This window comes from Macaca mulatta, chromosome 6, assembly GCF_049350105.2.
Source record: "Macaca mulatta isolate MMU2019108-1 chromosome 6, T2T-MMU8v2.0, whole genome shotgun sequence".
Lineage (NCBI taxonomy): Eukaryota > Metazoa > Chordata > Mammalia > Primates > Cercopithecidae > Macaca > Macaca mulatta.
This window is the reverse complement of record NC_133411.1, coordinates 158,565,986-158,582,710: the sequence shown is the minus strand read 5'-3', so window position 1 is coordinate 158,582,710 and position 16,725 is coordinate 158,565,986. Positions and strand designations below refer to the sequence as shown.

The 16,725-nt window shown below is 46.1% G+C and overlaps 1 protein-coding gene and 1 non-coding gene across 3 annotated transcripts in view; one reads left to right on the top strand and one right to left on the bottom strand.

The window, feature by feature from the left end:
* Nucleotides 1-16,725, bottom strand: part of ARHGEF37 (Rho guanine nucleotide exchange factor 37) — a 54,256-nt gene that overhangs the window by 18,854 nt on the left and 18,677 nt on the right. For both annotated transcript variants that reach the window (XM_077937327.1, XM_001107162.5), the window contains exons 3-5: nucleotides 15,897-16,020; nucleotides 7,864-8,011; nucleotides 815-1,014 (exon numbers count right to left, since the gene is read on the bottom strand). In XM_077937327.1, the coding sequence (XP_077793453.1) occupies nucleotides 815-1,014; nucleotides 7,864-8,011; nucleotides 15,897-16,020 (472 nt within the window). The remainder of the gene's footprint in view (nucleotides 1-814; nucleotides 1,015-7,863; nucleotides 8,012-15,896; nucleotides 16,021-16,725) is intronic.
* LOC114679115 (U6 spliceosomal RNA) lies at nucleotides 10,169-10,273 on the top strand. The gene has a single exon (XR_003730796.1). It is a non-coding gene; the product is annotated as a U6 spliceosomal RNA (small nuclear RNA).

Below are 16,725 nucleotides of genomic sequence, written 5' to 3'. Positions count from 1 at the left end.
AAGCAAGTGATGTATGCTCTCAAAGACCAAATGTGATGATGAAGGAAAAAGCACGACACAGACAGCCCTTAGTAAACATTAGCTGAATTGCCATTTGTATATTGTCTCAGTCATGTAATTGAGTTTTCTCTTCACTTGGGACACTGCTTCATTTTCCAAACCTTTCTGTTTTAATAACCTGAGGGGCAGGGGTTCCCCTCTCCCCAGATAGATGCACAGCTCTTTACCTCCCCAGTGTTGGTTTCTCCTCCACAGTGTGGCCGTCATGTGGTTTGGATGAGATTGATCTCACTTTAGCTCAAGGGGTGGGTTGCTGACTGACACGAGCCAATTTATATAATTCCAACCCCCTGGCAACAGTGATCGATTCAAAGAAGGGCACATATCCTAGGCCTAAGTCAATCAGTTCACAACACCCTAACTATGATGATTAGTTCAGGGTAAGCACATGACCCAGGTGGGTCCTATCAAAGAGAAACTTTGATTTAATTTTTGTGGCTAAGGGGGAAACATTCCTGCCTCACTCTGGTAAGTATGGTGTGCAGCTGTGAGTCTTGGAACAGCCACAACTTACTATTATGAGGCAAGCCAGCCTGAAGATGAAGCTGATACAGAGTAAAGAGCAGAGACAAGGGAGTTACAGGGAAATGGAGCCAGCACCCTGATCGAACCCTACCTAAAGCTTGCATTACCTCTGGATTTATAGTTACATAAGCCACTACACTCTCTTTACTGGTGAAGCCGATTTTAGATAAATTTTCTGTAACTGGAAGCATTCCCACTAATGTGCCCTCTTAAATGCCCAAGTCCTTACCCACTTCCTTGCGCATCTTGTACTCATTGATATTGGTGTTCACGTCCTGGAGGGCAGAGACAGCCCTCTGAAGGACAGGGTAGGCACTGGCATCAGGGACTGTGTTCTCCAGGATTTTCTGCAGCAGCAATGGGTACCTGGTGATCCTCTGCAGAGGAATTACCAGCAAGAAACTGAGGCCTGAAGATCCAGCTTGTGGCCTGAAGGAGAAGGCTGGTATTAGGCAGGTAAAGCCCACCCTTTGGAGGACCAGGGGACCTGGGCTCTAGTCCTCACTCTACCACTTAGCTCACTGTGTGATCTCAGGCAAGTCACCCTCCCTCTGTGGTCCTCCAGTTCCTCACCTGTAACTTGTGAATTCTAGATGTTAGGCAGGCAGTGACAGTTCTGGGCCTTGGTTTCCCATCTGTCCCAAATCCAACGTTCAAGCTCTCTGCCCTCAGCGTGCTCGGCCTCTCCGCAGCAGACACGACTGACACCCTTGCTCCTGAAACACTTTCTTCTTCTGGCCCCAGAGACACCCACTGTCCTGCTTCTCCTCATACTCTGCAGGCAGCTCTCTCAGCCTCCTTTGCTGGTCTCTCTCCAATGCCGGAGTGTCCTGGGTGTCTTCTCCTCCCTCTCTCTCCACTTTTTCTTAGTGACCTCATTTGGTCCTATGGCTTTAAACACATCCCAGGCCCAGATCTCCACCTCCAACTTCTGTTCCAGAGCTCCAGACTGATACATACAACTGGATCCTTGACATCTCTGCTCAGATATGTCCCGAGCGCAACTCAACTGTGTTGGGTATCCACATGATATCTTATTTAATAGAATCGTCTGCTGCCTTAAAGAAATGTTCTTGTTTTTGTTTGTTTGTTTGTTTTTGTTTTGTTTTTTGAGATGGAGTCTCACTCTGTCACCAGGCTGGAGTGCAGTGGTGCGATCTCAGTTCACTGCGACCTCCGCCTCCCGGGTTCAAGTGGTTCTCCTGCATCAGCCTCCCGAGTAGCTGGGATTACAGGTGCCCACTACCACACCAAGCTAATTTTTTTGTATTTTTAGTAGAGACAGGGTTTCACCATGTTGGCCAGGATGGTCTCGATCTCTTGACCTCATGATTTGCCCGCCTTGGCCTCCCAAAGTGGTGGGATTACAGGCATGAGCCACCGTACCCGGCCAAAAAAAGTTCTTAAAAATCACAGGAACTTAATTTTTAGAGATGTATTTAAAGTATTTAGGGGTAAAAAGTCATAATATCTAAAATTTCCTTAAAATTAGCATAAAAGTAGATAAAGCAAACAGCAAAATGTTAACACTTGTTAATTTTAGGTGGTGGGTATGTATCTATTACATTATACTATTTTCTATAGTTTGAAACTTTTTATGAAAAAAAGTTAAAAAAAAAAAAAAAAAAAGATTGCTTGAGGCCAGGAGTTCAAGACCAGCCTGGGCAACATAGCATGACCTCTGTCTCAAAAAAAAAAAAGAAAAAGAAATTCACCAGGCATAGTGGCTACTCAGGAGGCTGACACAGGAGGATTGCTTAAGCCCAGGAGTACGAGGATACACTGACCTGTGATCATGCCACTGTACTCCAGCCTGGGCAACAAAGCAAGACCTCATCTTAAAAAAAAAAGTGAAAACAAAACAAAACTCTGGAACTAATGGTGCCAAGGTCCCTTCCAGATACACCATTGATGCATGGATGACTAGTTATAGTCTCCTTCTTAAGGGTGTCTGGAACTTCATCAAGAGTCCCCAAGTGAATGGCATCTGGGAAGGGGCTCCACAGTCTTTTTTTAAAAGATTATGACCAGTAGCCCCTAGGCCCAGCATGCAGAAGGCCACGAAGGTTTCAAATCTCAGCCATCTAAGTGTGCCTTCTCCTTGAAGACTCAACCAGTACTGCTCAGGACCTTTCTCTGGGCCCTCCCTGATGATACTTGTGCCTCTGGCTCTCCTTCCTTAGGAAAATCTCCAGACCAAATGTCCAGGAAAGATCAGCCATGAAGCTAAGAACAGGCACAGCAGGTGGGAGCCCCTCAGAAGCTGCAGGGGGCGGGATTACCCATCAGGAGACGCCTACGCTGGCCATCTGCTCTCACCAAGGGTGTCCAGGGGCTTGGCTGACTGTGGGCAGGGGAGGTGGAAACCACTGCCAGGTATTTGCAAAACTCCATCCTCTGGGCTTCCTTTCCATGGGAAAGAGCCAACTGTCTCCCAGGGACAACTGTCAACTCACAAATTAGAGTGCAAGCGGTCCTGAAAGAGATGATTGCGTATTTTCCTCACAACCATGAGGGGATTACCAAAGAATGAGAGCATCCGCTCACATTTACAGACTTTCTAAGGTAATTTGGACAATACTTTTTTATGCAGCTTTTCAGATAGGCAACAGAAATTGAAAGCTGATACACAGAGCTGGGTGAGGGTGGAAAAACAGGCCTTCGTGTATTCTCTCGGTGGGAGTATCAACTGGCAAGACCTTGGAGAGGCAGAGGAGTTCGGCAATTTGTAAAGGGTACAAACTCTTTCTTCCATCAATCCCATCCTAGAAATATACCCACAGAAATCCAAACTCAAGTGAGCAAGGATAAAGGTACAAGTTGTTCAGCGACTCTATTTGAGTTAGTAAATAATTGGAAACAACCCAAATATCCTTCAGTAGAGGAATGGCCAAATAAGCCATAGTCTAAGAGCAGTCCAGGAAAGAAACTCTGCAGCCATTAAAAAAACACTGTGCTGGGCACAGTGGCTCATGCTTATAATCCTAGCACTTTGGGAAGCTAAGGTGGGCAGATTGCTTGAGTCCAGGAGTTTGAGACCAGCCTGGGCAACATAGTGAAACCCCATCTCTACAAAAACGAGTCAGGTGTGGTGGCACACACCTGTAGTCCAAACTATTCAGGAGGCTGAGGTAGGAGGATCACCTGAGCCTGGGAGGTCAAGGCTGCAGTGAGCTGAGATCACACCACAGTACTCCAGCCTGGGTGACAGAGTGAGACTGTCTCAAAAAAAAAAAAAAAGAAAAAAAGAAAGATAGAAAAGAACACTGTAGAAATATCCATGCTATCCTGAAAAGATATTCATTACTATGGTTAAGCATACATGTAAGTTCTAGAACAGCATGTACAGAAGAAGCCTCATAAAAATTCTATCTGTCAGACGGGAGCTGTGGCTCACGCCTGTAATCCCAGCACTTTGGGAGGTCAAGAATGGCAGATCATGAAGTCAAGAAATCGAGACAATCTTGGCTGACATGGTGAAACCCTGTCTCTGCTAAAAATACAAAAATTAGCTGGGCGTGGTGGCGCACTCCTATAGTCCCAGCTACTTGGGAGGCTGAGGCAGGAGAACCGCTTGAACCCGGGAGACAGAGGTTGCAGTGAGCTTAGATTGCACCACTGCACTCCAGCCTGGGAGACAGAGCAAAACTCTGTCTCAAAAAAAAAAAAAAAAAAAATTACATCTATCTATCTAACCATCTATCTGTCTGTTCATCTATCTCTCTCTCTATCTATAAATATACAGTAGAAAATTTGGATGGAAAACATTACTAGGGGAATGGACTTTTACGTTTTTACTTTATATACTTGTGTGTTGTTGGAACGTTCCTTTTGTTCAATAAGCGTATGTTGCTTATATATTTAAAACAAACTGGCCGGGCGCGGTGGCTCAAGCCTGTAATCCCAGCACTTTGGGAGGCCGAGACGGGCGGATCACGAGGTCAGGAGATCGAGACCATCCTGGCTGACACAGTGAAACCCCGTCTCTACTAAAAAATACAAAAAAACTAGCCGGGCGAGGTGGCGGGCGCCTGTAGTCCCAGCTACTCGGGAGGCTGAGGCAGGAGAATGGCGTGAACCCGGGAGGCGGAGCTTGCAGTGAGCCAAGATCACGCCACTGCACTCCAGCCTGGGCGGCAGAGCGAGACTCTGTCTCAAAAACAAACAAACAAACAAACAAAAAAAACACCTAGCTGATAAAGGAAAGCAAAGAAGATTATTTGCCTTCTGCAAACTCTGCTGCCTCCGCCATCATTCCGGAACTGCAGTGCTCTGTGCTGGACAGCCCGCAGTGCTCTGTGCTGGACAGGCCCATCTCTGCAAGGCTGCCTTTTCCACCCTGAGGGCTCTACCACTAGGACAGTCCTACCTGAGGCAGAGCTTCCTGCCCACTGCCAAGGCGAGTTTTTTATTCCCTTGGCTCTTAGATGGGAAGGGTTGCCTTAAAAGACAGAATGAATATCCCACCCAAATAAAGGGTGGGGTCAGCGTGCATTTTGGAATCCCAAGGAATCTAATAACCTGGTGCCATCTATCCTAGCAGACTGAGAAAGAACTAGTTATGGCTGGCGTGGTGATTCTTATTGGCCAGGCTCTGGAAAGTAATGCCTGGCATTTAACAGGCAGGGACCAGGTACACTGCATGTCTTGCAAGGACAGTCCTGAACTACAGAGAATTGTTCCATGTCTCACGTGTCCCCCTGAACATTCAGAGACTGAACAAAGGCCCTGAAATGTGCTACGCTTCTAAAACCCTAAATATGTTTATCACTCTTGGATTCCATCCAGTCATATATCATAATACTGGGAATTACTAGGACACTACCTTTTATAAATCCCCATTTCAACGATGTTATTTCGTTCTTTCTCTTATCATAAACAAGGAAGTCAGGTTTATTGTCACTGTCATTCTGTGCTCTTTCATTTTTTTGTACTTTTTGTACAGAACAGCTTCAGATATCTCTTTCTTTAAATCCAGACTTATTTATTATAAGTCACTGCAAGCATCTGATGGCTTTCTTATATCTTTTAGTAGTGGTGTCCAAGCATATGCACACTGAACTACATAGCATTGTATTGGAATGATTTTCCTTTTATTTCTTCTTTATAGTGAAGTCATTATATTGATTTTTTTCAGTTACACATATAGGTAGGAGAGATATACTTATTTATACATATATTTCAGGATATGTCTCAGGATAGTAAATTTATGTAATATTTGTTATAACAAGGGAGCATGGCACTGATAAAATTGAGAACTACAGTGTGGTCTCAGAGAAAATAGAATCCCTGCCTAGCCGAGATAACTATAATACGTGGGATTCATTGAGTGTCACTCATGTGCAATGAATCAATGCCCCATGCAGGGCTGTTATTCCTCCCGCCCTACACATAAGGAAACTAGGTCTTGAGACATAAAATGGCTCTCTCATGTCCAGAGGCCAAGCCACATCCACCACCATGTAGCCCAGCTCCAGAGCCCATGAGCAAAACGCAGATGACCTGGCTAGAAAAGACCAAAGCGCATAGGATGTAGTAAACAGCAGCTTCTGGGCAACCGGGGCTCCCGCACACCATGTTTATTAAATGTCTGAGCTAGATGCCAGCACTGAACTCTTGAGAGATGTTACATCTCAGTCTCTGGCGTCTCTCAAAAAATCGGAGGCTCTGGCCACAACAGACCCTCATTTCTACCTGGCAGCTGCGGCAGATGGTTTGCAAAAAAATCACTGCAATTATTCCTCTCCTAATCCCTACAAGCCTTTGTCACTTTGAAGCTCCTACTACCAAGAAATGGAGTTTATTTCCCCACCCCTTAAGTATGGGCTGGCCTTAGGACTTCATTTGAATGACGATGTGCCAGGTCCCAGCTCAGACCTCTAGATGCCAAGCCCTCCCCCACTGCCCTTAGAACCTTAGACCACGATGTGAATAAGCTAGCTGCGGGAAGAGGAGAGACCATGGAACCACAGGTGAGGCAGCTCTTGTGTCCCAGATACATGAAAAAACCCAGCCAGGATCAGCAAAGCTGACCTGCAGGTGACTGCAGATATTTGAGGCTGCTAATGACTCCAGGAGAATCATTTACTGAGTACACCTAAATTGCTAACATGCAGAAGTGTGAGCTAAATAAATGTTTGTTTTAAGCCACTACATTTTGGGGGTTGTTATCTAGCAAAAGCCACTTGATAGAGCAACAATCAGCTAAGCTGTGCTGCAGCTGCATGCTACACGGGGTCTGTTGTCTCTAGTTTGCGTAGCCTCCACTTCTCCCTTTTGTCTCATCTCTGGCACCTTGCTTCCCTTTATATCTGTAAACTATAGAAATATATTTAGTGACCCTTGCAGAAGCCTGTTTGTAAGACCCATGAAGGATGAATAAAAGGGGAAAATAAGTACAGTTTTTTTGGAAGCAGAGAGGGACTAGGACATGGGTTCTTGAAAAGGAGACTTTAGGCGTGAGCCACCGAGCCCAGCCAGATATTTTTTACTGTAAAAATTTTGATGTTTTAAAGTTTTTGAATCATGTAATCATGTTACCCATTCGAAAATTTAAATTTGAAGACATACTCTCTACGTTTTTCTACCTGGGGCTTCTACCCATTGGTGTTAATTCTAGGCTATGAGTCCACCAGGGACTGGTGATTCTGTCCCTTTTCCATGTGGTAGGACGTCAGCCACCGGTAGAGAGGGATCCTCAGGTGACACCCACCTGCTTCTCATCACTATGGGAACACATGGGACCCTCATCTCACTGCCCTTTCCTGTGCTAGTCATGAGCACTGTTCCCAAATGTTTCTACTTCTCCAACTCTGGACATGTGGTAGGACGGCACACCCTGCCTCCTGGTTGTTGAATGAAGCTATGATGAGTCCTGGCCAATGAATTACAAGAAGTGATTAATATTATTTCTGGGCCAGAGCATTCAATTGCCAGCATTAGACTCTCCAGAGCTCTTTTTTCTTAAGCCACAGTTACTGGCAACATTCCAGACAGTGGCTGCTGTGTGGGTCCTGGAGTGAGGATGACAAAGAGCAGAACCCCAAGTCAGCTTTCAATGGAGCAAAAGGAAGACATAAACCTTTGTTGTTTGAAACCACTGAGATGTGGGAGCTGTTTGTCTCTGCAGCACAGCCTGCCCTATCCTGACTAACACAGGCGCTGACAGAGCAACACTCCTGAAGCAGCATGAATGGCATGAAAAAGGGGTGAGACCATAGCTGCCCCTGACCTGGGTCAGTGGGGCAGGAATGAGCGCTCACTGGCCGTTCTACTCACACCACCGCCTCAATGATGCCCTGGATGTGCCGCTGCAGCTCCGGCTCCTTCCTGTACGTGTCCACCAGTAGCAAGGCCTGGTCGTAGCTGGCACAGTAGACCTTATAGACTTGCTCCAACTCCTCTTGGAATTCCAGAAATAAGTTACCTGAGGGTGAAGACGCAACAAAGAATCGTCAAGGGCATGTCTGTGTGTCCCCTAGCTTGGAACATAGAGGCAGTAAGTAAACCCCTTCAGCTCTCCAGTGAGATTGCTGGGTTTACTAGCATGTTACCATGGGTAAATGACCTCATCTTCCTGACTTTCTGGGTTTTTTCATCTTTTTTTTTTTTTTTTGAGACGGAGTCTCGCTCTGTCACCCAGGCTGGAGTGCAGTGGCCGGATTTCAGCTCACTGCAAGCTCCGCCTCCCGGGTTCACACCATTCTCCTGCCTCAGCCTCCGTAGTAGCTGGGACTACAGGCGCCCGCCACCTCGCCCGGCTAGTTTTTTGTATTTTTTAGTAGAGACGGGGTTTCACCGGGTTAGCCAGGATGGTCTCGATCTCCTGACCTTGTGATCCGCCCGTCTCGGCCTCCCAAAGTGCTGGGATTACAGGCTTGAGCCACCGCGCCCGGCCAGCTCTTTTTTTTTTTGAGACGGAGTCTTGCTCTTGTCGCCCAGGTTGGAGTGCAGTGGCGCAATCTTGACTCACAGCAACCTCCGCCTCCTGGGTTCAAGCGATTCTCCTGTCTCAGCCTCCTGAGTAGCTGGGGTTACAGGCACATGTTACCATGCCCGGCTAAGTTTTGTATTTTTAGTGGAGATGGGGTTTTACCATGTTGGCCAGGCTGGTCTTGAATTCCTGACCTCAGGTGATCCACTTCCCTCGGCCTGCCAAAGTGCTGGGATTACAGGTATGAGCCACCACGCCCAGCCGCTCATTTTATCTTTACAATTAAAGACAAAACGTGTGACAAGCACAACAATAAATCCCCAATTTACAAAGACATGCTGCAGCATAACACAACTGGTTATGGTATGGGCTTGGATTCGAGGGAACTAGGGCCAGATCTCCAGCAACCCTTTCCCAGTTGTAACCTGAGGCAAGCGTTTCACTCCTCTGGCTCTCTGTTTTCTCATCTATGGAATGCAAATAGAAACAGTACTTATGGCCGGGTGTGGTGGGTCACGCCTATAATCCCAGCACTTTGGGAGGTCGAGAAGGGTGGATCACAAGGTCGGGAGTTCCAGACCAGCCCGGCCCACATGGTAAAACCCTGTCTCTACTGAAAATACAAAAATTAGCCAGGTATGATGGTGTGTTCCTGTAGTCCCAGCTACTCTTGGGAGGCTGAGGGAGAATTACTTGAACCTGGGAAGCGGAGGTTGCAGTAAGCCAAGATCGCACCACTGCACTCCAGCCTGCACAACAGAGCAAGATTCCATCTCAAAACAAAACAAAAAAAAATTGTTTGCATACTTGTTATTTTTAATCCCCATCCTCATATGCCATATTACATATGTAATATATTTATTATATACATATGATAAGTGCCATGAATTAAAACGAAGCCAAATAAAGAGTTAGAAAAGGGTGGGGGATGTACCTGAGGAAGGTCTCTCACAAGATGTAAATGTCTGCCACAGAGGCAGAGGTAACCAGCCCTGGGAACAAGCAAGGGAAGAGCAGCATTAGGGAAGGACACCTGCAGAGGCCCTGAGGCAGGAAAGTGCTGGCCACAAGCGCAATAGCAAGAAGGCAAGTGTGGCTGGAGCGGGTGAACAAGGGCATAAAGTAGAGGAAATTAATCTCCAGGTGGATAGTGTCAAAAAATAAAATAGGTTGGGTGCTGTGGCTCACACCTGAAATCCCAGCATTCTGGGAGGCCAAGGCGGGTGGATCACTTGAGGCCAGGAGTTTGAGACCAGCCTGGCCAACATAGCAAAACCCCATCTCTACTAAAAAAATACAAAAGTTAGCCAGGCGTGGTGGCGGGTGCCTGTAATCCCAGCTACTCAGGAGGCTGAGGCAGGAGAACTGCTTGAACTCTGGAGGTGGAGGTTGCAGTGAGCTGAGATTGTGCCACTGCACTCCAGCCTGGGTGACAGAGCAAGACTGTCTCAAAAAATAAATTAATTAATTTTTAAAAATAAAAATAAAGTAGAGGAAATAAGCAGGCAACAGAAGCCAGATCATGTAGGGTCTCAAAGTCAGTGAAGTGCAGTAAGGGATTCAGGTTTTATTCTAATGGTGGCAGGAAGCAACTGGCGGGCTTTGAGCAGCGGTGACAGGATCTGATTTCTGCTTAAAAGGATGACGCTGGTGCTCAGTTTCAGCATCATATACACTAAAGTTGGAACAATATAGAGATTAGCATGGCGCCTCTGCAAAAATGACATGCAAATTTGCTAAGCATTCCATATTTTCAAAACAGAAACTGATGAGATTAGTGACCTAGAGAAGGTGGACGCACTTGAGAGGAAGTAGTGAGGGTGAAGAAAAATATATTAACCACAAGAAGGCAGGTGGGGAACCAGGGACCACAGGAAGCGCAGCTGACCCTACTGCCTGCCAAAGCCACGGGCTAGACCTTTGACCTAGACAAGGTCTGTGTTGGGACACATCAGTTGGTGGCCAGAGGTGCAAGTTCTCAGCAAAGATCCCCATGGGGAGATCGCCATCCCTGGACCTACCCTTTCCCAGTGTCGGTTCAGCTGATGCCTAGCAAGAACTCCCAGGAGAAGCACCTAGAGCCGGACAGAACATGACCACCCGAAACTGCAGCCAGGAAGAAGCTGTGTGAGAGAGAGATCAGCCAACTGCAGAGACCGCCCTGCTAGGAGATAGGTTGGGTGTGGCCTTGAAAGCTAGGCCAGTTCCCACACTCTCCTCAACATGGGTGTGTCCTCAGGAATGAGACAGACATGCCAAGGAAACTGTCATACCAGTGTGGCCGGGGGCAAGGGTGTTTCAGTAACTAAAGGATGGAGGAAAGTGAACTCCCAGAGAACAGAGTGGTCCAAAGAGGCAAGAATGCCAATTACACCAAAGGAAAGGCTTATTTCCTCCCTGCTTGTCCTTCTCCAGTCACAGATTAGCAAACAATTTATTCCTAGCGTCAAAGGGGGCACTTTATCTCTAGCTGGGATTAGTTGGAAAGGAGAGAAAGGGAAGCAGCATGGTCAAGACCTAGGGCTCTAGAAGAGCTGGGTTCAAATACTAACTGCCTGGTCAAGCTGTGTGACCTTGGGAAAGTTACTTAGCCTCTCTGAGCCTCAGAGATGTTTTTGGTAAAATGGAGGTTATTAATAATAATCAACAAGTAATGGTGCCATGAGAATTCAAAGAGCATCAGGTTAAGTACTTGGCATCATTGTTAGAACAGAGATGGATACTGTTTTCAAGCTCATTTTAAGGTGGCAGTAACTGGGACTCAGAAAGGAAAGAGCTTGTGGGTGGCAGGACCTTGTTAGTCAGATTCCAAAGCTTCTGCTATAACCACTAGACCTGCAGTGCTCAAATACAGTAGTCACCAGCCACACGTGGCTATTAGGCATTTGAAATATGGTGAACCCCAAATGCGATGTGCTGTCAGTGTAAAAGATACTGGATTTCAAAGACTTCATACAAAACAAAAGTAATGAATGATGAATGCTTATACTGATTACATGTTGAAATATTATTTTGGATCTATTAAGTTAAATAAAATATATCATTAAAATTAATTTCAGTTGCTTCTTTAATTTTCTTAATGTAGCTACTTGAAAATTTTAAATATTTGTAGCTAACATTATATTTCTCTCTCTCTTTTTTTTTTTTTTTTTTTTTGAGATGCAGTCTTGCTCTGTTGCCCAGGCTGGAGTGCAGTGACACAATCTCGGCTCACTGCAACCTCCACCTCCTGGATTCAAGCAATTCTCCTGCCACAGCCTCCCAAGTAGCTGGGATTACAGGTGCCCACCAACATGCCCAACTAATTTTTGTATTTTTAGTAGAGATGGAGTTTCACTGTGTTGGCCAGGCTGATCTCGAACTCCTGACCTCAGGTGATTTATCTGCCTCAGTCTCCCAAAGTGCTGGGATTGTAGGCGTGAGCCACCATGCCCAGCCTCCCCAAAATCTTTCAAAATGCTGTTGCTAGGCCAAGAGTTTGCAACCAGGCTGACCAACATGGTGAAACCCAGTCTCTACTGAAAATACAAAAATTAGCTGGGCATGGTGGCACACGCCTGTAATCCCAGCTACCTGGTAGGCTGAGACATGAGAATCGCTCGAACCCAGGAGGCAGAGGTTGCAGCGAGCCAAGATCACGCCACTGTACTCCAGCCTGGGCGACAGAGAGAGACTCTGTCTCAAAAAAAAAAAAAAAAAATGCTGTTGCTGCCCTACTGGGAAAAGGGCTCTCCTTGCATAGGAAGGCCTAGGAGCTAGAAGGGGAATAGAGAGACAGTGGGCAGGAGCCAGAGCAGCCTGACCTAGCACATAGTTGCACTGAGGAGAAGAAAAGCCATGTGGGTTATTTGGGCCTCTTTTTGGCAACCACAAGAGACAAGGGATGAGAGGGGTATTTTCTGCAGACTCTGTAAAGGCCAGGGAACAGGACTGCCAAATTTGCAGATTAATTCTGTTAAATCTGAATTTTAGATAAACAATGAATAATTTTTTAGCATAAGCATGTCCCATATCTTAACTGGAAACCCTACAGTGAAGCAGTGAGGGCAGCTCATGGACATGTCACCAGGTGTGATCAGGAGACAAGTAGCCTTTTGGCTCTGTGGGTCCAGCAGGAAGGCAGATTGAGAAATGAAGACCTTTACAAGGAACCTCATCAGATCTCAAACATGTAGCTATAGAAGAGCCCGAGCTCAAAGTCCTTAGACCTTAGACTGTTTTCAGCCTGGGGCTATATCAATTTCCATTCAAATAAGTGTTAATTATTAACAGAAATAATGATCAAATGATAAAAGAGAAAGTACCTGTGAGAACATCTATAGGTACTTTTTAAATTTTTTTATTTTTGAGACAGAGTCTCACTCTGTCACCCAGGCTGGAGTGCACTGGCAGGATCTCAGCTCCCTGCAACCTCTGCCTCCCGGGTTCAAGCAATTCTCGTGTCTCAGCCTCTCACGTAGCTGGGATTACCAGTGTGTGCCACCACACCTGGCTAATTTTTGTATTTTTAGTAGAGATGGGGTTTCACCATGTTGGCCAGGGTGGTCTTGAACTCTTGACCTCAGGTGATTCACCCGCCTTAGCTTCCCAAAGTGCTGGGATTATAGGTATGAGTTACCATGCCCGGCCTACAGATACTTTTAAAAATCTCGTTCTTTAATTTTGCATTCCCTTATCATTTATAGGGAATAGTAACTCACTCACATTGCTATTTTAGTAAAGAACTATATTTTCAAAGGAATGATAAACACACAATACACAGGCTTTAGTCTCACCTTCTACCATGCAGAAGCAATTCAGTGTAGCAGTTGAGAGCTCTGACTCTCAGGGCCAACTACCTGCATTCAAATTCTGGCTCTGCCCCTAGCTGCATGACTAAGCAGGTTATTGCCTCTCTCTGTGCCAAAGATTCCTCAACTGTAAAATGAGATAATGGTATCTACATTTCAGGGTTATTTTGAGATGAAGTGAATTAATATATGTATATAAGAACAGTGCTTAGCATTTTGTAAACACTCAGAAAGTAGGTTTTTAAGATTTGTTTGTGTATTTAGGTCAGGCACGGTGGCTCACGCCTGTAATCCCAGCACTTTGGGAGGCCAAGGCGGGCAGATCACCGGAGGTCAGGAGCTCGAGACTAGCCCGGCCAACATGGTGAAACCCCATCTCTACTAAAAATACAAAAATTAACCGGGTGTGGTGGCGGGCACCTGTAATCCCAGCTACTCAGGAGGCTGAGGCAGGAGAATCGCTTGAACCTGGGAGGCAGAGGTTGCAGTAAGCCGAGATCATGTCATTGCACTCCAACCTGGGTGACAGAGCAAGACTCCATCTCAAAAAAACCAAAAAAAACCCACAAAGCTTTTTTTGCATGTTTGTTGTTTTTAATCCCCATCCTCATCATTCATGTTCGGGAAAGGTTAGAAGATTGGTGGTATAAAAGCCAGGGGCATTTGGGTGGCCACAGCACTGGGTACCTTCATCTCCTCCTCCTTTCTGCCACTGTAGTGAATCTGGCACCCACCCATTCCCCTATATCTCCTGACTCCACTAGGAAACCCCTCACCATGGGAATCCTGGCAGCAGATGGGATGAGACAGAAGGAGACAGGTATGAGGTTTGCACCCACTCCTCCTTTCTTTCTGCTGTGGTTATCCTAACCATTTCAGAATAAGAAGACTATCCTCCTTAGGAGGCTGAGGCAGGAGGATCCTTGAGGCTGGAAGGTGGAGGCTGCAAGTGAGTCATGATTGCTCCATTGCACTCTAGCCTGGGCAATAGAGTGAGATCCCATCTCAAAAAAAAAAAAAAATTAAACCAAAGGAGACTATCCTCATTTCTCATCTGGGCCACAACTGATCTCGCTGCTTCCACTCTCACCACCCCCTCATAATCCATTGTCCACAACAGCCAAAGAGATCTTTGAAAAACATAAATCAGCCAGGTGTGGTGGCTCACGCCCGTAATCCCAGCACTTTGGAAGGCCGAGGCAGGCAGATCAAGAGGTCAGGAGTTCAAGGCCAGCCTGACCAACATGGTGAAACCCTATCTCTACTAACAATACAAAAAGTAGCCAGGCATGGTGGCGGGCACCTGTAGTCCCAGCTACTTGGGAGGCTGAGGCAGGAGAATCACTTGAACCCAGGAGGCAGAGATTGCAGTGAGCCAAGATTGCACCACTGCACTCTAGCCTGGGCGACAGAGCAAGACTCCGTTTCAAAAAAAAAAGGAAAAGAAAAACATAAATCAAACCATGTCACTTCCCCACTCAAAACTGTCCAATGGCTCCCCATCACAGTTAGAATAAACTTCAAACTCCTTGCCATGACCTATAAAATTGTGCATGATCTGGTCCTTGTGCGCCTCTTCTACCTTATCCCCTGACAGTCTCCCCTCATTAATTTCCCTGGAGCCACATCAACCTTCCGTCTGTCCTTTAAACGTTATGGACTCATCCTTGCCTCGGGGCCTTTGCACAACTATGCTCTCTACTCTCCCTTCAGATATTCTCAAGGCTAGTTCCTTCCTGATACTCAGATCTCAGGTCATATATTCACTCCTCCAGAGGCCTTCCCTCACACCCAGAAGTTACCACAACTATTTATCGCATTCAAATTACAAATTATTGGGCCGGGCGCGGTGGCTCAAGCCTGTAATCCCAGCACTTTGGGAGGCCGAGACGGGCGGATCACGAGGTCAGGAGATCGAGACCATCCTGGCTAACACGGTGAAACCCTGTCTCTACTAAAAAGTACAAAAAACTAGCTGGGCGAGGTGGCGGGCGCCTGTAGTCCCAGCTACTCGGGAGGCTGAGGCAGGAGAATGGCGTAAACCCAGGAGGCGGAGCTTGTAGTGAGCCGAGATCCGGCCACTGCACTTCAGCCTGGGCGACAGAGCGAGACTCCGTCTAAAAAAAAAAAAAAAAAAAATTATAAATTATTACCTACAATTCTGTTGTTTGTCTGTCTCTGTCACTAACTTGTCTCTGTCACTAACTTGTCAATTCCATGAGAACAGAAGCTCAGACTCTCTCGCTGATGCTTTGCCTGCACACTGCAGATGCTCAGTAAATAACTGTTGGATGAAAGAATGTGAAAGAGACATAGACTAAACATTTAGCTGCATCACTAACAATTCTGTGACTGTGAGGATGTTCCTCTCTGTCTCTGGGGCTCAGTCTCTGTAAAGCAATGGGACTGGACTAGTTGTTATTTGAGGGCCCTGCTGGCTCTGATAGGTTGTGTTTTGGAGATCCCCAAAACAGACTGCCATTGAGCTACATTTCCCTGGAACTCTGGAGACAGTTAAGCAGTGACCACTCACTGAGAACAATTGCACAAGAATCTAAGGCTGACAGCTCCTTAGGTTTTTTGCTTACCAACTAGCCGCACTTGTTCCTCTTTCTTGGAGGCTGTCTCCTGCAGATCATGAAGGAATCTGCTGTTCACCTTGATGATATCATCAATGTTTGAGAACAGGACATCCAGATCTCCCTGTGGCAACTGGAAGGAACAAAGAAGCCATGGGAGGTGGTTAAGAGTTCCACAGAGTGTATTTGCAGACTTTCGAGATTAGGACAGAACACTCACACCATTCCCATCACTCTTGAGAAGACTGGCTGCCCCAGTGACATTCTGCAAGGATTTTGAAACGTTAAAAATTGAGTATTTTCATTACTCTACGAGAAGAGAGGAACAGATGGAGTACTCAGTGTGGAAGGAAAGCTGAATCAGGGTTTTAGCCTAGGTCTGCTGCCAGCTGTCTTCTCTCAGTTTCCCCATCTGTCATTTAAGGGTGAGAAGTTAGACTTCTTTCCAGCTCTGACATACTTGGCACCTACCACCATGACCTCAAGATGCATTCTCTGGACCCTATTAACCAAGCTATACCGCTGTTTAAAAAGATGCAGGACATCTATATAAATGCACAAGCAGTGAAGGATGTGCTGGACACACACTCAAGTGGGAAAGCTAACTGCAGAACAATATCTAGAGTCTGCTCTTGTTGTTGTTAAAATAAATAACAACATACAGAGTCATGCACTGCATAATAACATTTTAATCAATGATGGATTGTATATACCAGGGTGATCTCATAGAATTATAATATTGTATTTTTACTGTGCCTTTTCTGTGTTTAGATACATAAATACTATTGTCTTGCAGTTGCCTGTAGTATTCAGGACAGTGACATGCTGAACAGATTTA